Source organism: Adiantum capillus-veneris, chromosome 9, assembly GCF_014529385.1.
Source record: "Adiantum capillus-veneris isolate H3 chromosome 9, ASM1452938v2, whole genome shotgun sequence".
In the NCBI taxonomy this organism is placed as follows: domain Eukaryota; kingdom Viridiplantae; phylum Streptophyta; class Polypodiopsida; order Polypodiales; family Pteridaceae; genus Adiantum; species Adiantum capillus-veneris.
In genome coordinates, this window is record NC_140939.1 from 41,323,895 (window position 1) to 41,349,584 (window position 25,690).

The window sequence follows — 25,690 nt, forward strand, 5'->3', positions numbered from 1 at the left end:
CCAATTGAAGTTCAGTAAAAAATGCAATGTGCACAAATATATCTGCTTGAATGCATGCATGCATGCATTCATGCCTCTACACAGGTTTTCAATGCAAGCTTGAATCCATGCATGCATGCCTCTACACGGGTTTTCAATGCAAGCTTGAATGCATGCACATTAGCTTATGGAGCTTGAATGCATCTACAAACATCTAGCCTCTAACTTAGGTTTGCTTCAAAGAAATCTTAAGAGAGCTTACATGGACCTTGGAAACAAGTTACAACAATAAATTGAGAAGAGACAGCCAGCAACACTAAGATGCAGTAGTACCTCCGTGTTGGGGGTTACAACATCTGCCATTTTTGAATGTTTCTTTGCTATAGGAGTGCAGGGCTTTGGTGAAGGAGTCAAGACCTTCTTCTTCCTCTTTCTAGCAGGGGAGTCCGAGGGTGGATCAGGCGAGGGAGATGAATGACGGGCCCTCTTCCGCCTCCCAGAAATTGTGGTTGATTTTTCATCAGTTGCAGGAGCTGCTTGGCCACTTGAGTTGCCCCCCCTCTGCAATCGTTGATGAGCAGGAGGTGTCGTGATTGTGGAGTAAGGTGGCCCCCCCGCACTACTTTCACACACAGTTGAAATTGAAAAGATAATTTTTAAAGTTTTTAAATTCAGCTCGCTGCTCAAGCCTTTTGATGAACAATTTTCAAATAAAACCTTATAAAAGATTCTCAATGTTTACTCACCTAGCTACCAACTAGCCCACCCCCTTGCCACCACCCCCAAAAATGGGTAGCTAGTGTACCACCTATTCATGCATCCACCCACCTACATCGATGGAAACCCTTGTCGCATCTCCCGTCAAGGCCTAGCCAGTAATTACTCTCCTATCCACCTCATGAGAACCCTCTACGGTTGACATTTGGAGACATTCTGTCCAAGTCTAGCCCTCTTCTAGTGTATGTTGGGATAAAGGTGGTTTGCCTCTGACCCCGATCGGATGTGCCAAAGGCATCCAACCACCCATCACTTGTACACACCTTATTCTTTACTAGATAGAAGAATAAGGGGCTCTCTCACACACATTATGGTGAGTTTCTCCTCCCACATCATGTGTTCTCTCTCTCTCTCTCTCTCTCTCTCTCTCTCTCTCTCTCTCTCTCTCTCTCTCTCTCTCTCTTCACACACGCACCACATTTGCACACTCTTCAGTCTGGCTGCCTACTGACCACTATCCTTATCCTTGTATATAGACAAAGAATAAGGATCTCCTCATTACTTGGAGGTTTGCACACCACCTACACACCACGCAAAAAGAAATGGTGCAGACGAGCTTCTTGCAGTAATTTTGCAATCACACTACATTTTTCTATGATTACAAACCCATGCATTGACTTGAAGCCATGAACCAAGCCTTATAGAAATATCCCTCTACCCATATTGGAAGAAAGATGATTCTAGGAGAGTAGATATGATGAAATCAAAACAACTCTAGCATCTTGTGAGCCATCAGTCCCACCACCTACTCAAAAACTGATGGAGATTCTCAACAAGATACAATCATAGATACAAAGGCAAGGCCCACCATAAAGCTTAGCAATCAAAAAAGAGAGCGACCAAGAGAAGAGAAGCCTATATGCCTAAGTTGGCAAAGCGAACTAAACCACTTGTCAAGCCACCCACCATACTACCAAAGGAAGCCATTACAATGCAAAAAATGCTCACCCAACCTCCTCTTCCACCACCAAAAAGGCCACCCATTCCCACTAAAGATCCTTTTCCTCTTCCACAACCTCAAGAACCAAACCAACTCTAAAACCACCTAAAGCACAAGACAAAGTAGTCCTCCCTCCAAGGATTAATGGCAGTCAAGGATGGAGTGTCGGCGTATCATGGGGAATTTGTGTGCCCATAGGTACATACAAGAGATGCATGCCATAGCTGTGGAGTATTTGTTGGGAGTTTAAAGAGTTAAAGACCCAGAGGTGTTAAAGGAGACACCAAGGTCCAAAGATAGACACCGATTTTGCATTATTTAGCTTGCATGTCACTAAGTGTTTGTACCCATATGAGCCCCTTTACCTAATCTTTTGTAAATGCATCTATGTAAAGGCATGAATTTTGGTATAGAGAACCTTTAGAGTTGATCACAAATCTTGGGGGATTTTCCTTGTATTTATCTGGAACTTTTAGAGCCTAAAAGTAGGCATTGGAACTATAATTAACCAGTTTTGGGTCTTAAATGCTCCATTATGTTAAATAGCCACTTTTAACTCATTTTCAAGGTTCCAAAATTTAAGTGCGGCGCTATACTACTGTGGCCACACAATGCGAGTTGCATTGTCATTCAAGAGATGGCCACAAGTCAAGAATTGGATCTTGGAAATCGTTTTGCCTTGCTCAAGCTCTTGCATGTAATTTCATTCCTTTCCTCACATGATATTCTTTTGAGCTTGACTGTTGCTTTAGTTTTACTTCTACTTCCTACATAGAGCTATTGGTTTACCAATGGTATCAACTATCTTTTGATATCAAAAAGAGATGGAGCTAGACTAAACGTTAAATCTCATCTTCTTTTAATATCGTGCAAGCCAAAAGCCCACAAACAAATTTTCTCATTTGGATTACGTTCTTGAGTTTAGCTCCCTACCTTTCACTACTTGATTTAACCTTGCAGATTGTAGAAGGTAAATGATGCTACGAAGGAAAAAATCTAACCTTTTTTTTTTATTTTTAATCCATACGCATCTTGATCAATTTGTAAGCGGATATACAAGTTTGTTAAAAATAATGATGTGTCATCGTATAATATGTTCAAATAATCAAGATGAACGTATAGGGTGGTAGGATGGTGGATCCGGCATCTCAGTCTCCTAGGTCTAACATGATAAAATCGTTATACTTTTGGCATTGATTTGTTGAGCATGTATGCAATCAGGAGCGTCATCTCTTGAGGGCATTATTTGTAGTATATGTGCACGGCAAGAGTGCATCACGAGCTGGGTTGTTGTTGGCAAACATAGATTGAAGATTTTTTCTAGATGCAATTATCTATGCTCACATCTTGAAGGCATGTTGCACCGTGCAAGAGAGCTTGATCAAACCTTCAACGATGTTTGCTCATATGGGCTTGCACAATGCAATGGTGAAGAAAGCAATGCATAGAAGTAGGAAGGCATGTGACACACATGCAACTCATCTTGCATATCTAAGGAACTTTGCTTACAAGACAACATGCCCCCCACAACAACCCAACTCCACGTAATTCCCCCTTTTCCCCATGGGCTCTTTCATTGGTGCATTCACTCGAGTTGGCTTTAAGTTTCTCCAGAAAATTTCTTAGAAAGAAGCTTAGGAATCTTATGCTCAAATAGAATGGTCGTCTATATATGAAAGAAGGGCACCTTGATTCTACTCTCTCTCTCTCTCTCTCTCTCTCTCTCTCTCTCTTCAAGCTACATATGAAAGAAGGGCACCTTGATTCTACTCTCTCTCTCTCTCTCTCTCTCTCTCTCTCTCTCTCTCTCTTCAAGCTACATATGAAAGAAGGGCACCTTGATTCTAAGGAAACTACATATGAAAGAAGGGCACCTTGATTCTACTCTCTCTCTCTCTCTCTCTCTCTCTCTCTCTCTCTCTCTCTTTTCAAGCCAATTCTTTTATATCTCTAATTGATAACTTTTAAGCTATATTTAACTATTTTCTCAAATACCAAAAGGAATTTCTTCTATTCACTCACTACTTTCTCGCCACAAAGAGGAGAAATGATCGAACTATTTTGTGTCGACTTGCAACAAGTATGCACTTTGTCAAAAAAGTATGCACTTTGTCAAAAAATTTGGAGAGGAGAGCAAATGTGATCATTTTAAAGCACTTCTTTGTGGAGGAGGTGTGGATTTTCACTTAGGAGAGAGGAGGCATGATTAGGAATAGGATAAGAGGAGAGTAAAAGTGACCAGATCATTGGTTAGAAGTTATTGACTTTCACGCAGGAAAGAAGTTATTGATTGAAGGAATTGACTATTGATTGAAGGGGAAGATACTAATAGGAATTGATTATTGACTTAAGGGGAAAAGAGCGAAGTCAAGAGGAAGAGGAAGTGCCTGAAGATTTAAGATTTAAGTGGCTGAAGCGAAAAAAGATTTAAGGATTCAGGAATCCTCCGTTTCTCCTCTCTTATATATAAAGGGCACAGCTCGAGGAGGACGCCTTAAGCTCCAAAACTGCAATCTAGCTGCAGAGAGCCGGAGATGAGAAAGGATCCTCCTGCACCTGTAAATGGTGATGTTGCCATATCAATCGACCCAGCAGGCATTACCAATCATGATGCAACTTCCCTCATTATGCAGCCTGCTGCAGCTTCCCTTCAATGTTGTAATTCTGATGCTCATGAGAACCTGCTCGAGGCAGGTGTCTCCGATCACCCACCACCGCCTCATTTAGACTGCCCATTTGGGCAGACACATCCACATGAATGTCTTCCCGATCAAACCCCGCCTCCCCCAATCGTAAAACCCTGCAAGTACTTGTTCCAATTTGCCCTTGTATGCTTTGCAGCTTCAATCAGCGGTATCTTTCAAGGAGTCATCACCAAGCATACCTTCATTTGCTTGTGTGTCTCGTCCATTGCATCCCTCCTGCACATGGCACTATCTCTATCTCTAGGACACAATCATCTGCGGTACGTGAAGAGCAGATCGAGTGTGGCTATATTCTGCACCCTCTTCCCAATCATGGTTTCCCCATTATCCATTCTCCTTGCACTATTCTTCCTTCCGCAACCTCCCCCCTAGTATAACGTCAAGGTTACGTACTTCTCAAACACCCTGCACCCATCAGAGCTTGTTACATCAAGCTTTCATCAGAGCTTGTTACATAGCATATTCTATCCAAGCAGTTAAACCTACCCTTGTTCACGTCACTCAGTGTTGTATCGCTGGAGCCTGTCACACAATATGTGTCACACAATAACGTCCCATATGCCAGTTTCGATCCCCGTTTTGTATGACAGTCGTGGGTTGCGGTCTCAGGGAATGACAATTCTGCATTGTTCTGGTTCCTTGTTCCCCTTTTTGTATTCCCTGAATAGATTTACTTTCATTTTGTACCTTTTGTCGTTCGAACAATGAAGTAGCACATACTTGCACTTTGAAATTAACTGTCGTTCAATTAACTGGCAATTCGTATCAGTCATTGGCATTTGCACTGCTTCCTTCTCCTACGGGCAGCACAGGTATGTTGAGCACATAAAACATTTGGGTGCATCCCTTTAGATTGTGAGTTTGCTTGATACATGGCTTCTGTAGGAGGATCAACCATTTGGCATGGCTCTTTGATATTGTTGCAAGAAACCAGAAATGGGGGGATGCCACACGCCCTATTCTGTAGCGACAGTGAGAGTGAAGTATGCGAATACAAGATACCTTGTTCAGAGAAAAATGATGAGGCCAAGGCTTTCTGTTGGGTTGAGATAGGTATGCTCCAAAAAACAGTGATGTTGATTTTTGAAGGCCGCCGACACACAGATCATGCAAGCCATCTTGGCTTGTTCCAAACATCTGCAGATAGCCTAAGCTGCTCAATAAGACAGCATCCTCATGAATTGCATAATCTTCTTTTTGACTAACCAGTGCAATGGCAAGCTCTGATTGTGGCACAGGCTCCCAACGCACATGCATAGGTCACAACACCTGGGAGAATGTCCTCGTGTTGCAGATAGCCTAAGCTGCTCAATAAGACAGCATCCTCATGAATTGCATAATCTTCTTTTTGACTAACCAGTGCAATGGCAAGCTCTGATTGTGGCACAGGCTCCCAACGCACATGCATAGGTCACAACACCTGGGAGAATGTCCTCGTGTTGCATATCCACACCACCTGCATGTGCACACATTTTCAGAAGCCCGCTGCCCCCGCATTTAAGCAGTTTCTCTCATGTTACAGTTGTTCTGGGCCCTTCAGTGCCTGCTGAAAGTCACCTGCATGTGGCTCGATTAGCACACTCCAAAGGACAACGTACATACAAGGAAGTGATGATCTGTAGTTGCATTGGAAGAATTTGCTCATGCACATTGTTCCGGTTTGATTTTGTTCGCATACTGAAGTTAACCCATCCTAGAAGACAGCATCCCAAGGAAGAGCACTTGTCATAAATTGTCCTCATGATGAATTTATTCACCCCCTGTCCGTAGGTTAGATCGCGACACGAACTTTAGGTTATACGCAAATGTACCAGAAAGATTCCCCTCATTCTGCATCTGTTCAAGCGCTTACGCAGCCTCAGTGCCCTCTTGTGGGATGATCATCGCATTCCAAGAGATGCCAATCCAAAATACAGGTTGTTCGATAGTTTGCCCTGCCTTAATTAGCTGCCCACCTAATTGATGCAGGATTGTCCCCCCAGCGACGGCGAGCTAGCACTGCATTTCTCTAAACAGCCAGTGCGCAGATCGGGGGCTGCTGGCAAGGTAAATTAGAAAACCCACGAGCCCAGAGGCATCATGCAGGGGTTTTCTTGCCCTTGGGCACCCGAGGAGGAGTTCTCTCCGTTGTTCCCAGCATGGCTGGGAAGATCATGACAGAAAAACCGAGTAAAAACCTCTGACGCATCTGCAGAGAGAAGGGGAAACCACAACACACACAAAATCGCAGACGATGGCAGGAAGATAAGAGCATCTAACATTTATAATAGACACGTTCTTTAGGCCGGGTTCAGACGGGGCAGCGGCCTGGGGACTATCTAACACGGGCATTGAGGGGGTGGGATCTACGGTGGGATGAAGGAGAGCCGTAGATCGTGGCAAAGTAATCTCGGACGCGGCAAAGTAATCTCGGGTACAAAATTACTTTGCACCCGAGATTACTTCGTGGCCGACCCTCGAACCCTTGACCTCACCTTTGCGACTCCCATGCCCTAACCACGAGCACCCGCGTGTTTATTGTGATGGTATGTGATCAAAAGTAATCTCGGGTACAAAAAGTAATCTCGAGTACCCGGGATTACTTTTTATCCCCGAGATTACTTTTTGCGGTGCCAACAAGATCTACAGCGCTCGATGCTCTCACCATAGATCCCATGCCCCCATGCCCGTGTCATATAGCCCTGAGGAACGCCGGACATCTTGAAAGGAGACGCCAGAGCAATTAAACATTAAATTTTTATGGACAAGATTTTGAACTTTAAAGCTGTATGAGACACATTTTTGAGGCCAAAATCAGACCATAAATATCATAGTAAATCCATATACAAAAACAAAGAACAAACACAATCTATCCATCAAGGGAGAGCATTGACCTTACAAGTGATGTGTCCATTTAAAAAAGTTTGCAATCCAAAATCTTGCCATTGAGAAACTATGTGTGAGACCACGAAGTCTACAACCTACCTCACCTTCGAGCCTTTTGCCCCTTATCTAGGCAAATCCCTGAGCTCGGTTTAAACTGGCCCTTGCCTCTTGCCCCTCGTATAGGCAAATCTCTAAGCTTGGTTTAAAGTGGCCCCTTGTCTCTAGACCCTTGGCCAAATATTACTTCCCCCTTTGAGAAGCATTTTCATCGTCAAAATAAAAGTGGAAAATTTCTTCTTAAGAACACTAATGTTTTTCCAAGTGACACCTTCCTCAGGTGTGTCTTTCTACACATGATGGGAGGTTGTTACACGGTTACAAGGTTCATGTGATTCATGGGGATTCAAGCCGTTTGACATCTGATGACATGGATGGATGATGTGGATTAATGTGCCCACACGCCCCCATAAGACACATCGTCCATACAGAGGCATGTGTAGGTGCATACTGGGAGATGCAATCTACATGCTTTGGGTAGATACAATATGCTTATGCAATTAGGCAATTTCCTAATAGCATCTTGGTGTGACTACCAAGGTCTTCAACCTGGAACAAGATTCTCCTTCATTAGGATGTTGAGGTCCCACATCTTGTGAATCGATGAAGCTCAAATATCAAGGAGGTCAACTTTGAAATCAGCATCAATAGTTTTAGTTCTTGAAACTTGAACATCAGCATAACGCCCCCGCAAGTGAAAGAAGTAGACTGCTTCATGGTTGCTGATTTTGCACCCCTACAAGTGAAATGAAAGCATGAACTCATCATTGAGGGTCAGAGTTGATATCGAGGATAAGGTGAACTGATTGTAGAGACTTGCCAGCTGATAGAAGAGAATGATGATGTGTATCAGCTGAGCGAAAAGGTAGACAACCCTTTGTAGTTTGTCGAGGAGTGGGACTGGAGGCTCCGACAAGGCAATGTGGGGGCTAGAGGGGAGCAGCTGATGATGAGGTTGGGTATGCACTGGAAGGAGAGATAAGAGATGAGCCTCGACATGCCGACCAAGAGGAACTTCACCAACAAGTACAAATGGATAGTTAGAGATGAGGGGCGAAGGATGACTGAACTGTTGCATTGCATGTGTGTTGGGAAACCAATCAGCATCGAATAGTGAAGTAGCAAGTTGATGCTCATTAGACAAAGAGTGGAAGGGGCACTCAAGAGGAAGAGTTGTCTCAATGTAAGCACCAAGTAAATGAAGGTTCCACGGGAAGCGTGTGCGAGTGCAAGTGAGTGAGAGAGAGAGAGGGAGAGAGGGAGAGAGACCTGCTTTGGGTGGAGCGCACAGAGCAACGTAATCCTGTTGAGCTCCTTATTCTGTTGTATTAAAGAATAAGTGTATAATGGTTAAGTTAATAGATGGGTTAGTAGTAAGTGGGATGTCCGGCCAGTTGGCCTGAATCCCAACAAACTCCCACTTGAAGGCCAACGTAGCCCAAGTAACCTGGTATGTACAGCCGTGAAGCAATCTAGTGGCTTCAACCTATACCCATCAACTCACTACAATGTGTAAATGGCTCCAAAGCTAAGACTTGTCAAAGCATCTACTGGGTTGTCGTCAGTGTGTACCTTAACCAAATCAATGAGCTTTTTGGCCAAGAAATCTCTCACAAGATGTAATGGGACCAATTTTTGAAGTTCTTAAAGTTTTTTTTTAATTTTTTTTTAAAAGAATGTAGTAGGACATATCTTTCGTTTAGCACGATTTGAAAGATTGTTGAATAGTATATTAAATAGAGCTTATATAAATGAGTTTGAGATATTAAGAGAAAACATATATTATTTTTTTAAATAATACACTAAAGACGTATTTGATAAAGATTAATGAATAACAGATAGTCTGTCTATGAACCGTAAAATTGAGATTTTTATTAATATCAGTATTTTATATTTATGTGTTTTAGCTTAAAATGCATGGGTAATCTTAAAATAAGTTGAAACAGTAGTGGAGACCTAAAAATAGAGGTTGTATGAGTCGCGACCTAAAAGTTACGTTTTCAGCCAAAGAAAGACGTTTTTTACAATTATGTCCGCGATGTCTTGTAGACCATACCTATTCTCGTCGTTTTGAGTACCTGGATTGCTCTGTTCTGAGTTCGTTTGTAAAAGTTATGATGAAAACAAATAGAAGGCAGCAGCAGTGTAGTATACATAGGGATAGGCAGACATACAACATCATACAGCTCTCCCTGCTATCAACCAAGAAGTGGATTTGTTTCTTCATGGTGGACTATTGCAATTGACATTATGAAGGTATACTTGGTGCGAAAATCCAGTTGACTGAACGCCTAAAAAGTAGCTATTTTGAGAAGTCGCAGGCTTTTCGAGGAAAATAAGGATAAAAGCACGACGGATGGTGCGTTTGGTGATCATCCACAAATTTCTTCTTCTGCCAGTGCGAGTGCGAGTGCGAGTGAGACGCTGCATGCAAGCGAACTGAAGCTCGGGGGTGGTCGGGAGGTTCGAGCTCCGTACAACGGAGTGCGCCTATATATTTTATTGCTCCTCTATTGTATCAAAACTCTACAAAAATCCATCAATACAAAGATCTCTTTCTCTATCTTTTGCTGTCTAGCTCTATTATTATGTTCCTGTGACAATTGGTATCAGCGCAAGCGGTTGATTCTGGACATGGACGGATACAAGAAGAAGATGAAGGAGCAAGAAGACCTGATTCGGCGACTATGAGAAGATCTAGAAATTACAAATCGGGAGCGTGCTGAGGCTGTGCGGGGCAAAACAGCACGAGAGCCTGATATCTATGTGGGCCTTCATGGCGAACAAGAAGACGAAAACCATGCTACTTCACCAGGACACATATAATCATCGTGGCGGCGCTGGGGCACCTGGCAGTGGTGATGATGGGAACGGTGGTGGACGTAGAGGTCGTCAATGCGAAAAAAAGAAACGATGACGCTATGGAAGAAGCGACAATCAAATCATTCTTAACAAAGGCTAAGTTTAAAGAGTTTGATGGCATAAGAAAGATATGCGAAGATTTAGAAGCGTGGATTGAAGAACTCAAAGATTTGGATAATACTTTCAATATCAAGAACATGACCACCAGACTTTCGAACGCTCGAGCAAGGTGATTGATAAGACAATACGTACCACGATGGCTCAATTGGAGACTTTTGGTGATGCGTATGATAAAGGTAAGTCATCTACCCCTTCTTTGTGATGTTTTATGTCTTTGATACGTCCTTTGAAAGCTTCTGTGATCGAATTTATGCGTAAAAGTTGAGATTTAAATTTGAATTTCTTAATTGATTTGGATAGTATTCGTTGCTTCTTATCGTCTAAATTGATTGAGAAATTAAACTTGAAATTAAATCAATAAGTTATAAGACTTCTGGACTTAACCAGTGGTAATAATAGTTTCACGAAAGAGTTAGTAGAATTTTTTTTTTCTTTGAAGAGTAGGAAGCATAAAGATGATTTCTATATCATAAGCATTGATATGCATGATGTTATCATTGGTATCAATTAGATGATTGAAAATCATGTTTTGATTGATTGTTAAGAAAGAAAAATATATCTTTAATCATTTGATGATGATAAGTCACACTCTTCATAGAAAGAAAGAGATTCTAAATCTAGTTTTGGCCATGGAATTGATAAGGTGACTTAGATAAGGGTGTGAGACGTTTCTTGTGTTGCTAATGAGATTAAAGAAGAATCTGGAGATAAACAGAAAGAGACAAATCCAAAATTTGTAGAGGATCTCTTACATGAATTTAAGGATGTGTTTCCGGACGATCTTCCTGGTATACCTCCGCCTAGAGCGGTAGACCACGCCATAGATCTATATCTAGGAGCAACACCTTATTCAAGAGCTCCATACAGGTTCAATATTGATGAGCTTAAAGAGCTCAAGATACAACTTGATGATCTTTTGAAAAAGGGTTTCATTAAACCTAGTGTATCTCCTTGGGGTAGTCCTGTGTTGTTCCAAAAGAAAAAGGATGGTACATATAGGCTATGCATTGACTACAGGGGATTAAACAAACAGACCATTAAGAACAAATATCCTCTTCCTCACATAGATGAATTGCTTAGCTATTTGAGTGGTGCCACAATATTTTCAAAGGTCGACCTTCGTTCTGTCCGCATTAAGGCCGAGGATATTCCAAAGACTGCTTTTCGTACACGTTATGTGCATTATGAATTTACAGTTCTTGCTTTTGGTTTGGCATTTGGTTTGACTAATACACCAGCAACTTTCATGTGCTTAATGAATAATATTTTTCACCCATATCTTGATGACTTCATTCTGGTATTCTTGGATGATATTTTTGTGTATTCTAAGAATGAAGAAGATCATGCATTGCACTTAAAGAAAACATTTGAGGTTTTGCGTGAACATAAATTGTATGCCAAAGCAAGTAAGTGTTCTTTTGCAAAGGATCATATTGTGTATTTGGGAAGAGTGATTTCTAAAGAGGGGATTCACATTGATCTTTACAAAGTTAAGACTATTGTGGAGTGGCCAACACCTAAGTCATTAAGGGATGTGAGAAGCTTTATGGGTCTAGCACAATATGAGAGAGCACACATTAAAGATTTCTCTAAGATAGCAAGTCCTTTGACCGAATTGACCAAGAAAGACAAGGGTTTTGTGTGGACTTCTACCTGTGAGACTATTTTTGAGACCTTGAAGGCTAAAATAGCGGAAAATTGTGTTTTAAAAGTTCTTGAGATGGGAAAACCATTTGTTGTGTCATGTGACACTAGTGGTGAACAATTAGGTTGTGTTTTGACACAAGAAGGAAGAGTGGTTGCATGTGAGTCTAGGAAATTAAGACGACATGAATTGAACTATGCAACACATGATCTAGAATTGCTTAGCATCATCTTTTGCTTGGTGTCAAATTTGAATTGCGTACTGATCATCAAAGTTTGAATTATATTTTCACTCAGCCATTGTTAAACAACAGACAAAGGAGATGGATTGAATTGTTGGCTGAGTATGATTTTGATTTGAAGTATTTGTGTGGAAAAGAAAATAAAGTTGCAGATGCATTGAGTCGTATGTCCATGTGTAATTTGTTGACTGTTGTGCGGTCCAATTTGATTGATGAGATACATGCTGAAGTTGAAAATGATTCTTTTTATATGCCTATTTTGAAATTTTTGCATGAGAATATTGGTGAGATGTATGAGAACAGATATCACTTGTATAAGGGAAATCTGTATTATTATGATCGCTTGTGTATTCCTGCAAATTCTGCTTTTAAGAGTCAAATTCTGCATGAGTGTCATAATTGATCTTTTTCTGGTCATCCTGGATTGAATAAGACATATGAAAAGATTAAAACTTCATTTTTTTAGCCGCGTATGAAATTGGATGTTAAGAATTATATGCGTGAATGCTTTCAATGTCAGCAAGTTAAGATTGAACATAAGAGGATGCCTGGTGACCTTCAATCCTTAGACATTCCTTTACAGAAGTGGGAGTCTATATCCATGGACTTTATCATTAGACTTCCTACTACTCGTGGAGGGTATGACTCGATCTTTGTGGTGGTAGATAGACTCACAAAACAAGCTCACTTCTTTCCTGTAAAAATAACTGATACTGCATTGACCATTGTACGCTTATTTGTGAAAGAGATATTTTGTTTGCATGGCATGCCTAAGACTATAGTGTCTGACAGAGATTCTAAGTTCACTTCTCATTTTTGGAGAGCGACTTTTGACTCTATAGGTACCCAGTTACGCATATCTATTGCTTTTCATCCTCAAACAGATGGGGAAACGGAGAGAGTGAATCGTATTTTAGAAGATATGTTACGAATGTATGTCAATGAAAACCAATCTAATTGGAATGAATATTTGCCTTTGGTTGAATTTGCATACAACAGTTCATATCATTCATCTATTAGGATGACTCCGTTTGAGGTAGTGTATGGTTATAACTGTCCCACACCTATTAATTTTCTTAACTCGAGGAATAAGGTAGAACTGTCACCTGAGATGCTTGAGAAAATGGATAACGAGTTGGCCAAAATTAGGGGGAATATTAGAGAAGCTCAAAAGAGACATAAATTGTATTATGACAAGAAACATCGGGTTGTGTAGTATAAAACTGGTGATATGGTTTTCTTAAAGGTTATTCCTGAAAAGTCTCATTTGATTCGTGGAAAGGATAGAAGATTGTCTCCACGATTTGCTGGGCCGTTTAAAATTTTGAAGCACATTGGTTCATTAGCTTACAAACTGGAATTGCCTTCTCATGTTAAAGTGCATCCTATATTTCATGTGAGTTTATTGAAAAAGTATATTCCTAATTTACAAAACAACTCTAAGTTGAAAGATAACGGACCATTGACTGTAGAACCAAACTTAGTGCTAGATAGGCGTGTTAAACATCTGAGAAATAGAGACATTGTGAAAGTTTTGGTTAAGAAGCAGAACTATCCAGTAGAGGATGCATCATGGGTTGATCTTAGTGTTTTGCAAAGAAAATTTTCCTCCTTCCAACTCTGAGGACAGAGTTAATTTTGATAAGGGGAGAATGTAATGGGACTAATTTTTGAAGTTCTTAAAGTAAAAAAAAAAAAAAAAGAATGTAGTAGGACATATCTTTCGTTTAGCACGATTTGAAAGATTGTTGAATAGTATATTAAATAGAGCTTATATGAATGAGTTTGAGATATTAAGAGAAAACAAATATTATTTTTTTAAATAATACACTAAAGACGTATTTGATAAAGATTAATGAATAACAGATAGTTTGTCTATGAACCGTAAAATTGAGATTTTTATTAATATCAGTATTTTATATTTATGTGTTTTAGCTTAAAATAAGTTGAAAAAGTAGTGGAGACCTAAGAATAGAGGTTTTATGAGTCGCGACCTAAAAGTTGCATTTTCAACCAAAGAAAGACGTTTTTCGCAATTGTGTCCACGTTGTCTTGTAGATCATACCTATTCCCGTCGTTTTGAGTACCTAGATTGCTATGTTCTGAGTTCGTTTGTAAAAGTTATGATGGAAACAAATAGAAGACAACAGTAGTGTAGTATACACAGGGACAGGCAGACATACAACATCATACAGCTCTCCCTGCTATCAACCAAGAAGTGGATTTGTTTCTTCATGGTGGACTATTTCAATCGAGATTATGAAGGTATACTTGGTACAAAAATCCAGTTGACTGAACGCCTAAAAAGCAACTATTTTGAGAAGTCGCAGGCTTTTCGAGGAAAATAAGGATAAAAGCACGACGGATGGTACGTTTGGTGATCATCCACATATTTCTTCTTCTGCGAGTGCGAGTGCGAGTGAGACGCTGCATGCAAGCGAACTGAAGCTCGCGGGTGGTCGGGAGGTTCGAGCTTCATACAACGGAGTGCGCCTATATATTTTATTACTCCTCTGTTGTATCAAAACTCTACAAAAATCCATCAATACAAAGATCTCTTTCTCTATCTTTTGCTGCCTATCTCTATTATTTTGTTCCTGTGACACAAGATGATATCTGACTTCAATGTGTTTCGATTTGGAGTGAAACACGGGATTCCTTGCCAATGCAAGAGCACTCTGACTATCACAATATATCACTGGAGTCTCATCAATGCCAAGATTTTTGACTAAGGGAGATAACCATACAGCCTCTTTACTTGCATCCGACAATGCAATGTACTCTCCTTCTATAGTGGAAGACGACGTACAATCTTGAAGACATGACCTCCAAGATACTGCTGCTCCAGCAAATATGAAGACATAGCCAAATGTCGATCTCCTATTGTCGACACAACCCGCATAGTCTGCATCCTCATAACCCACGATGGATGCATCACTGTTCCCGAAGCGTAAACACCTGCCGACTGTACCTTTGAGGTACCTAAGAATGTGCTTCACTGCTTCCCAATGCTTGCTAACAGGATTTGCCATATATCGGCTCACCACTCCCACTACAAAAGAAATGTCTAGCCTTGTGGCTACCATAGCATACATGAGACTACCCATTGCCAAAGAATATGGTACCTTAGCCATTTCTGCTCTCTCAACATCAGATTTGGGTGCATCTTCCTTGCTGAGTTTCAAGAATGCCTGCATTGGGGTACTCAATGCTTTTCCCCCCTGCATATTGAAACGTTGCAAAACTTTCTCAATGTATGTTTCCTAAGATAACTCAAGAAAATACGACGTTTGTGATCTCTTTTGATTCGCATGCCAAGAAAGTGTGTAGCATCTCCCAAATCTTTGATCATTGAGCCATCATCTAGCTTTCTTGTGTACAAGCAGTGATCCTCTTCGCTCCTTTTATATCCTTGAGACCTCATACATGCATCAAATTTATGATACCACTGCCGCCTTTTTGAGCTTACATACTAGCTCCTCACGAGATGCGTTCTCCTGAACAAACCCTTCAGGCTGTTGCATGTAAACATCCTCATCAAGATCCCCGTGAAGAAATGGTGTCTTCACATCCATCTGGACAAGTTCCATGTCCTCACTCGCTACAAGACCAAGTACGGTTCTAATCGTTGTCATCTTGACCACAGGCCAGAAGATTTCATCAAAATTGACTCCCTTTTGCTGTTCGAACCCTTTGGCTACAAGTCTAGCCTTGTACTTTGGGTTTGGATCACCTGAGGTAAATTTCTTCTTGTAAACCCATTTGTAAGGTAAAGCTTTCACATAAGTTGGTAGTTCTACCAAGAATCAAGTGTCATTAGCCAGAATCGAGTTATACTCAGATTCCATAGCCTGCTCCCACTTCACCACATCATCCGTCATCATAGCTTCTTAGTAGCAGCTTGGCTCAACACAATCGGTCAACATGATGTAATCAAGACCTGGCTCGAAACGTGTAGGTGGACGAGAGACTCTAGTAGACCATCTCACTCCTTGACCATTGCTATCTGCTCCCTTTGGAGCATTGCTAGTGGAAGGTACATCACTAGCCCGCTGAGTTGATTTCATTGTCTCTGAGGCAACATCCTCAAAAGTGACTCTCCGAATCTCTATTTCTTTGATAGGTTGTTTATGCATCTCACATATGAACTATGGATGAATCGACAAGATTCCGGGTGCCAGAGACGATATCCCATCTCTCCATCTGCACCATATCCAATGAAAATACATTTGTGTGACTTTGGCTCTAACTTCCGTCGAAGTTGTTTAGGCACGTGAGCATAAGCTTCACAACCAAAAATATGTAGATGGTCATAGTGGGGCTTACGTTTAGACCATAACTCTTTTGGAATCTCATAATTCAATGGCATACTAGGCGAACGATTTATAATGTGCACTGCAGTCAAGACGGCTTCTGCCCAATAGCCTTGGGTGAGATTTGCTCTTCCTGAACCGTATGATTCATGCGCTCAGTAACTCCATTCTGAGTTGGTGTGTATGGTGCAGTAAGCTATCTTTTAATCCCCCTTTTAGCACATAAATTGTCAAACTCCTTGGAGACATACTCTCAACCGTTGTTAGTCTGCAACCTCTTGAGTTTCTTGCCAGACTGATTCTCAACAAGTGCTAAGAATTTTTGGAACACAGGAAGAACGTGATCCTTATGTTTCAAAGGATATGCCCACACCTTTCGAGTAGAGTCATCTATGAATGTCACAAAATAGCTACCCCCCCTTAGAGATTTGGTTGACATAGGACCACAAACATCACTATGTACTAAATCTAGAGGTTCAGCTCGCTTTTGACCCAATGGTAAGTGAACGGACCTAGTATATTTGCCATAGATACAGTGCTCACAAACAAGAAAGTCAACATAAGACAAGACAGGTAAGTAGCCAAAACGAGTTAGAGTTCTCATTCCTTTTGGCTAATATGACCTAGTCGGCAATGCCACAACTCAGTAGATGGTAGATCGCTATAGATATGTAATCATGACCAACATCTGACACATGCATGGAATACAAGGTACCATGCTTCTAACCTCTGAGTACAACAATATTACCTTGCATACTATCCATGAACCATTGCCAAATGTGGTGTTGTAGCCCAAATCATCAAGTTGACCAACAGAAATCAAGCTTTTAGTCAACTTGGGCACATGTCTGACATTGCATAAAGTAAAGTGCGTGCCATTCCTTAGATGCAATTTGATGTTTCTGACACCATCAATGTCTAGTTCATAAGAATCACCAAGTCTCACTTTGCCACAAGAGTGAGAATAAGAAGAGAACCACTCTCTATGTGGTGTCACATGGAAACTCGCACTAGAATCTACTATCCAATTCTGTGCATATTGTGCATCTTCTGTAACAAGAGCCTTGATAGGTAGATCTGCTGTGAAGACCAATACGTCAGAGGTAAGTGGCATAACAACCACTGGAAGAGTCTCTACAATAGGAGAATTTGAAGACTCTAGCACATTGATCTCCTCTAGCTTTTCTTTGCCCTTGTTTGAATCATCAGACTTAGAAGTTTCACCGGATTGTTTATCCTTTTTGCTTTGCTGCCATTTCCTGCAACCCTTCTTCACATGCCCTTCTTTATGGTAGTGATAACACTCGACATTACACATAGAACCCCGAGACTTGCTGTGTGAGCCTCCACGTTCCTTGCTTTTGATATGACTTTGAGTGCGACCCCTCTGTCTATCACTAGCAACATACACATCACCATCCTTCTTGCCTTTGAGAGATTTCCTACGAATCTCCTCGGTAAATAGACTCCCAAGGACGTCATTGTACACTAGACCGGTACCAGGTGCTAAGTTGCTAATCGCAGTATAGAACGTATCCCAAGATGAGGGTAAACTGTATAGCAAGAATATACATTTGATTTCCTCATTGAAGACCAAACCCTGAGTGGTCAACTGAGTGAAAATGATATTGAACTCATTAATGTGAGTAGAAATAGTGCCCTCTTCCTTCATACGAAGGTCAAATAGCTTCTTCATCAAGAAAACCTTATTAGTGGCACTTTTGTTCTCATAACTGGAACACAACTTATCCCATACATCTCTAGCAGTCCTTTCTCCACCTATAGTAAAGTACACAGATTCGGCCAAATGCAAACGGAGGGTAGATTTGGCCTTAGCATTAAGTTTCTCCCACTCAACATCTGTATACTCGCCCTTTGGGTGCTCCATGATAGGATCCAACTAGCCTTTTTGTATAAGAGCATCTTGAATTTGCTCTTTCCAGATAGCAAAATTCGTCCCATCAAATTTCCGGATATTGTAAATATCCTTCCACCACTAGATGACATGGATGCAAACTAAAGATAATATGGCGATAAACACTGGTAATTCTGGGAAAACTGACAGAATCTCAATCCAAAACTGTCACAAGAGATCAGTAACGCATCGAAAGTAATGCTCTCAGAGCATAAGATAGACGCATCAACCACTAAATGTGCATAAAAAGTCAAAAGCTGGCCCAATACTGCGAACACGGCATCAAATGCACCTAGCCCTCTCTATACATGTCCTATGGCGAGGCCATGAAAAAAGGGATACTCCAGCAACTTGTATCACTGAAAGGATCTCAACATTCGAGAATCCCCCAGCTCATAAAAACCTCACGCTATCAACCTTCACAAAAGGTTATGCAGACAAGAAACCAGCCCAGTCTCAGAAAGGGTCTCCAAACCGAGTCTCAGAAACGGTCGGGACTGCCAGAAACAAGCCAAATAGTCTCCACAAGAGGTACATATGGCAGTTTCTGCAACTCAGCGTACATCCACTATCAACAATACTGCAAGGTGCAGTATGCGCACTCAAACAGGCACCAAACGAGTTATGCAAGCAGTAAACAAATCCTTGTGGGGAGTAGAACAGCTCTCAAAAGAGCTCAAGCACTATCAAAAGTGCCAAAACAATGCATGTGTGCATCAAGTACTCCCACTGAAATCTGTGATGATGCTAAACACTGCAATTTTCAAGGAACCTGGATGTCTTGTATGTATGCAAGAACCTGTGAGGAGATGGATGTCTGACAAACCGAGACAATGTTGATGCCGAAAAGTGCTCTTAATCAGCCCATAAACACCATTTCAATAACACATAATAGCCATAAAACGGCTATATACCATCCCAAAATAGTCTCTGAACAACATGCACCTGTGTCCTGTACTTGTACCTGTAGCTGTAGCAAAAGTGGAGTTGAAAAATACAACTCCTGAAGCGTAGCTCGGTGTCGTGCAGCTCCGCTGCCATGATGAGAAAAAGAGCAGAGAAATGCAAGCTAAGCTTCTTTGAAGCCTACACATTTAATGGTCAGTGATCAGGGCTTGTTAACAGGCCAAGTCTAATGATTAATGTATGCCAGATGCGGCTTTAAAGGGCCAATTGATGCCTTAATGATGCCAAAAAGGAGTATGCTTGAAGTGAGCACATATGTGAGTTTATGATCTAGAACTGCAGTGCTTGAAGTGCTCTACCGGCCTGTCTTTACGGCTCGTCGATTGGAGTCACGGTGAAGAAGTAATGGCACTTTGAAGTTTAAGTCGATTGCAAATATGTACCGGATTGGGAAACTGCAGCTGAGTTGACAGAATTGAAATGAATGCATGGGCCTGAAGTGCTCACTTTGTGGAGCACGTCGGTCTTTTCAGATCAGTGATCGGAGTTTCGGTCGCCAAGATATTATCCGGTAAAGATTCACCAGGGGCCTGCTCCGTGACAGTTCGGTCCGCTTGATCGGAGTGCCATCTAGGAATTTTACAGCCTCGACAGGGTTTGTATGCATTTTATGCAGTTTAAGAAGTCTAATGGGATTTACGGCTTGGTAGGCAGAGTCCAGTGTCAGTTGTTGGCATGTTGAGCTGGGTAATTTTTGCATTATTCGGGATGCTGTTATGGACAATAAGATTCTCGAAGATATTGTTAGTCAAGGCTTACTGGAGAACAATATCGTGCTTGACATTGCTTGGCCGACATATGTAGCAAACATGATGCCTTTTATTTGTTGCTTAACATTGCCCGGATGATATGCATGCCAGTTGTGGTGCCGTTACGAAAGCACAAAAAGTTATTGTTGAGGTCTTAGTCGAGAATGTCATCTTTTGGAATGCGATGATTGCCGGCGGTGCCTAGGTTGATATGCATGCCAAATGTTCTGCCTTTATGAAGTTTAAGGGCCGAGAGGCCTCTCATATGCACCAAAGGCCAAGGGGCATGGCCGTCCGCCCCAAACCAAACAAAATGGGCGCCCAAAGGCCACCCAAAAGGTTAAATGAAAGTGGGAAAGAGAGAAAATAAAAATGGAAAGAGGAGGCATGGCGGGCGAGCAGGGAAGGCAGCGCAGAGAGGAAGGAAGGGAGTCATAGCTCCTTGAGAGGCGCTCAAACGAGCAGGTCCAAGAAGCGAAAAATGCTTAGGAGGTCGGGGTGCCAAAGTTCGGCACTGTCGGAGTCAACTTTTGCGTTGGTCTGAGGCCCGACCTGCCACATCATTCGGTCTTGATCCCGCGCCACGTCATCAACGCCCGGCACCACTGCATATGAAAAGCATGCTATTAATAGTGAGGGGTTATTGCATGCGAGAGAAAGGAAGGGCACGAAGCCAAGGAGGAGAAGGCAAGCTCCTTGAGCTCTCCAAGGAAGCAAGCTTCTCGATCGCCATCGAAGCTAAGCAAGAGGCAAGAAGCAAAAGCTTTCTCTCTGGAACTCCATCGAACCAAGGGGCAAGAGCTTCTCCTTGAACTCCATCAAAGAAAAAGGGAAGAGATTACTTCTCTCGCTCTCTCTCGCTCTCATGTTGGAGAAGGGGAAGCAAGGAGAGGAACGAAGTCTCTTTCTTTCTTCCGACCTCGGCTACCAAAGAAGGAACGAAAAAGGCTAATCAAGGGCTCTATCTCTCTCGGCCTTCTGGTAAACTGGAGGAGACTCGCTCTCGAGTAAGCAAGGACAGAGTTTAAACTCTCTCTACTGTATTTGAAAGATACAAGGGTATCAAGCAGGGGATTTTGTCGGATACTTACCTCCTAATCAGTTTATAAAGACTCTAATGGCGAGTATAAGTGGAAATTTTACAGTTTTGATCTAATTCGAGAGCATTAAACTCTCGTAACTCCATCAGTGCCGTTAACGGCGCACATTTGTAATCGAATTCCACTTCGGCTAATCATTAGCAGTTTAAACCATTTCGATTGTCGAGTTTTAAGTATTTAAAGTGTTGACAGGGATGTGTTGCCTTGTGGCGTGCGTCTTGTCTCTCCTCTTTCCCACAGCAAGCAGCCCGGTGCTGACCCGGCTCACCTCGCGAACCCATATCCCCCGACACTTGGTGAACCCGACGCGAAACCACAAGAAGCAGCCATGCAGCAGTTTACAGCATACATGCAACAACAACAGGCTGCCCAACAACAACATAATTTGCAAGAGCGGATTCGTAAAGCTCATCAAAATGTTACGGAAAAGCTGCAACGGTTTGAAGGCTGAGATATTTCAAAATTTTGCAATTTGTATGAGCAGTCTATGAAAGATAATGGTATTGAAGACCAGGATTCACTGTCAGGATTTCATCTGATTGCAGTGCCAGAACTTAGGGCCCGGATTAAAGAAATTCAAGCGGCTCAAGGGCCGAACTGGCAGGATTTTAAGAAGGCGTTGCAAGAGGAATATTTTCTGGAGGATTCTCAACGGGTGACCAGACAGAGTTTTACGAAGTGGGTGCAGAAGAAGGGTAAAAATTTATCTGTACGAGAACTGTTGCGAGAGTTTGAAAAGAAGTTTGATCAGTTATATCGTCAGCAGAACAACGTTCTTTGAAGGATCAAAAGGTGGAATTGTTTATTCAAGCTGTTGATCCGCGACTACAAAAGAATTTGGTGCAATTATTGGAGGATCCGGCGGGAGAATTGGGATTGACATCAGATTGGAAAATAGTATCTGAAGCGGTGAACATGATCGTAAAACGACATAAGCGGGTTGATAAGCAAATCGTGATCGAGATACTGGATGATGATGAAGAAGAGCTTAAAGAGAAGTTGCCCTCTACATTACCCAAAGTGGAGGGGCCTGTTCTTGACGATCTCGTTAAAGGTATTCAAGAACTAAATTTTAATTTCCCTGCTGCAGTGGATGATGGTGACGTTGCCCGAACAATTGCCACAGATGGCGGTGCCCATGTTTGAGCCCGACACCTCGCAAAAAATGTTGGCGCACTTCCTGCCAACTTGGTTGAGTGAGTGGTCCAACCACCTATGGCACGGCATGCAGCTGCAGACGCTAGCTACAGACGGTGCACACTTAACCCACCCTTGTCATGCTGCCGAAAGGCTTGGTCTAAATAACGGACTCTATGCACATGTGGCACACGCCACAGTCCGCCACATGTTATGCTCCACAAACGTTTATGCCACATGTGCATAGAGTCCATTATTTAGACCCAGCCTTGCTGAAATCAGTGTCACAGTTCAATCCAACCAAACCGAGCCAACTGAAGCCCTCTATGGAGAATGTCCACTACTCATCTCGCCTCTGTTGGCAGCACACCAAAGGAATCACTAGCTGAGTGCATTGCTGCCCTGCTTGATAGCACCTCACTTCGCCTCCAGGAGGTACCTATCCGGTGCCATGGAGTTCCCCCTATCTGCTACTCCTGCAACAACACCACTCTGGAAAACGCTAAATTTTCCTGATGGAAATGCTCTCGAAACGCTAAATTTTTCATGAGGTTTTACCCCCCTTTTGAAGTTGTTCGTGCAGTCGAAAGTTTCATCCGATGTCGGGGGATATGGGTTCGCGAGGTGAGCAGGGTCAGCACCGGGCTGCTTGCTGTGGAAAATAGGAGAGACAAGACGCACGCCACAAGGCAACAAATCCCTGTCATCACTTTAAATACTTAAAACTCAACAATCAAAATGGTTTAAAATGCTAATGATTAGTCGAAGTGGAATTCGATTACAAATGTGTGCCGTTAACGGCACTGATGGAGTTACGAGAGTTTAATGCTCTCGAATTAGATCAAAACTGTAAAATTTCCACTTATACTCGCCATTAGAGTCTTTATAAACTGATTAGGAGGTAAGTATCCGACAAAATCCCCTGCTTGATACCCTTGTATCTTTCAAATACAGTAGAGAGAGTTTATCCTCTGTCCTTGCTTACTCGAGAGCGAGTCTCCTCCAGTTTACCAGAAGGCCGAGAGAGATAGAGCCCTTGATTAGCCTTTTTCTTTCCTTCTTTGGTAGCCGAGGTCGGAAGAAAGAAAGAGACTTCGTTCCTCTCCTTGCTTCCCCTTCTCCAACATGAGAGCGAGAGAGAGCGAGAGAAGTAATCTCTTGCCTTTTTCTTCGATGGAGTTCAAGGAGAAGCTCTTGCCCCTTGGTTCGATGGAGTTCCAGAGAGAAAGCTTTTGCTTCTTGCCTCTTGCTTAGCTTCGATGGCGATCGAGAAGCTTGCTTCGATGGAGATCGAGAAGCTTGCTTCCTTGGAGAGCTCAAGGAGCTTGCCTTGTCCTCCTTGGCTTCGTGCCCTTCCTTTCTCTCGCATGCAATAACCCCTCACTATTAATAGCATGCTTTTCATATGCAGTGGCGCCGGGCGCTAATGATGTGGCGCGGGATCAAGACCGAATGACGTGGCAGGTCAGGCCTCAGACCAGCGCAAAAGTTGACTCCGATAGTGCTGAACTTTGGCGCCCCAACCTCCTAAGCATTTTTCACTTTTGGACCTGCTTGTTTGAGCACCTCTCAAGGAGCTATGACTCCCTTCCTTCCTCTCTGCGCTGCCTTCCCTGCTCGCCCGCCATGCCTCCTCTTTCCATTTTTATTTTTGTCTCTTTCCCACTTTCATTTAACCTTTTGGGTGGCCTTTGGGCGCCCATTTAGTTTGGTTTGGGGCGGGCGGCCATGCCCCTTGGCCTTTGGTGCATATGGGAGGCCTCTCGACCCTTAAACTTCATAAAGGCAGAACATTTGGAATGCATATCAACCTAGGCACCACCGGCAATCATGGCATTCCAAAAGACGACATTCTCGACTAAGACCTCAACAATAACTTTTTGTGCTTTCGTAACGGCACCACAACTGGCATGCATATCATCCGGGCAATGTTAAGCAACAAATAAAAGGCATCATGTTTGGTACACATGTCGGACAAGCAATGTCAAGCACGATATTGTTCTCCAGTAAGCCTTGACTAACAATATCTTCAAGAATCTTATTGTCCATAACAACATCCAGAATAATGCAAAAATTACCCAGCTCAACGTGCCAACAACTGACACCGGACTCTGCTTGCCAAGCCGTAAATCCCATTAGACTTCTTAAACTGCTTAAAATGCATACAAACCCTGTCGAGGCTGTAAAATTCCCAGATGGCACTCTGATCAAGCGGACCGAACTGGCACGGAGCCGGCCCCCGATGAATCTTTAACGGATAGTATCTTGGCGACCGGAACTCCGATCACTGATCTGAAAAGACCAACGCGCTCCACAAAGTGAGCACTTCAGGCCCATGCATTCATTTCAATTCTGTCAACTCAGCTGCAGTTTCCCAATCCGGTACAGATCTGCAATCGACTTAAACTTCAAAGTGCCATAACTTCGTCACCGTGACTCCAATCGACGAGCCGTAAAGACATGCCGGTAGAGCACTTCAAGCACTGCAGTTCTAGATCATAAACTCACATATGTGCTCACTTCAAGCATACTCCTTTTTGGCATCATTAAGGCATCAATTGGCCCTTTAAAGCCGCATCTGGCATACATTAATCATTAGACTTGGCCTGTTAACCAGCCCTGATCACTGACCATTAAATGTGTAGGCTTCAAAGAAGCTTAGCTTGCATTTCTCTGCTCTTTTTCTCATCATGGAAGCGGAGATGCACGACATCCACCCCCTCTGAACCTGCATAGCCTCCGATCTGTGCCAATAGCACTTCAATCTGCATCTGCAACAGCTACAGTATCTTAAGCTCCTTACCATCATCAGACTCACGTAACTAGTAAACTTTACAAAAACTGAAATAAGGCTTATACCCTATCATCAATGTCCTAGCTTAATCATTAGGTAGCTGTCCATAAAAAATCTCTGAACCACATCTGTCGTATCTACAAAGCATTCAATTATGGATAACATGTTTAGTAAACCCCGCCAGACTCAAGTGCTCCAGTTAATGATGCACACAGCTTGACCATTAAGCTCGCCTTAAGGAACCTTGTCAAGATCAAGTATGCCTTACTCTGTCTGCACACGGAATGGCCATCAAGTCCTTTACTTCAAGTTCTGTTAGCAGAACCAATCTCAAAAAAAAAGTGAAGATACTTCATCAATTGTCCAAAGAAGTCAGCTGGAAGCCAGTCATGTAAGCTTATTGACCGCATAACAAAAACTCTTTTGACTTAGCATAAATCTAGAGCATCATCAGACTCGTCGTCTGATGCATACATAACATTGTCTTCAGGAGGTTGGTCTGTGTTGAAGTCTCCAATATTAATC

General features: G+C 42.3%; 1 protein-coding gene across 1 annotated transcript; it reads left to right on the forward strand.

Moving 5' to 3' along the window:
- The first annotated feature begins 3,734 nt into the window (after positions 1 to 3,734).
- On the forward strand, positions 3,735 to 5,163 carry LOC147450397 (uncharacterized). The gene has a single exon (XM_086519640.1). It carries the CDS (start codon positions 4,231 to 4,233, stop codon positions 4,771 to 4,773), a length of 543 nt encoding a protein of 180 aa, XP_086375766.1. The 5' UTR covers positions 3,735 to 4,230; the 3' UTR covers positions 4,774 to 5,163.
- Positions 5,164 to 25,690: the final 20,527 nt, after the last annotated feature.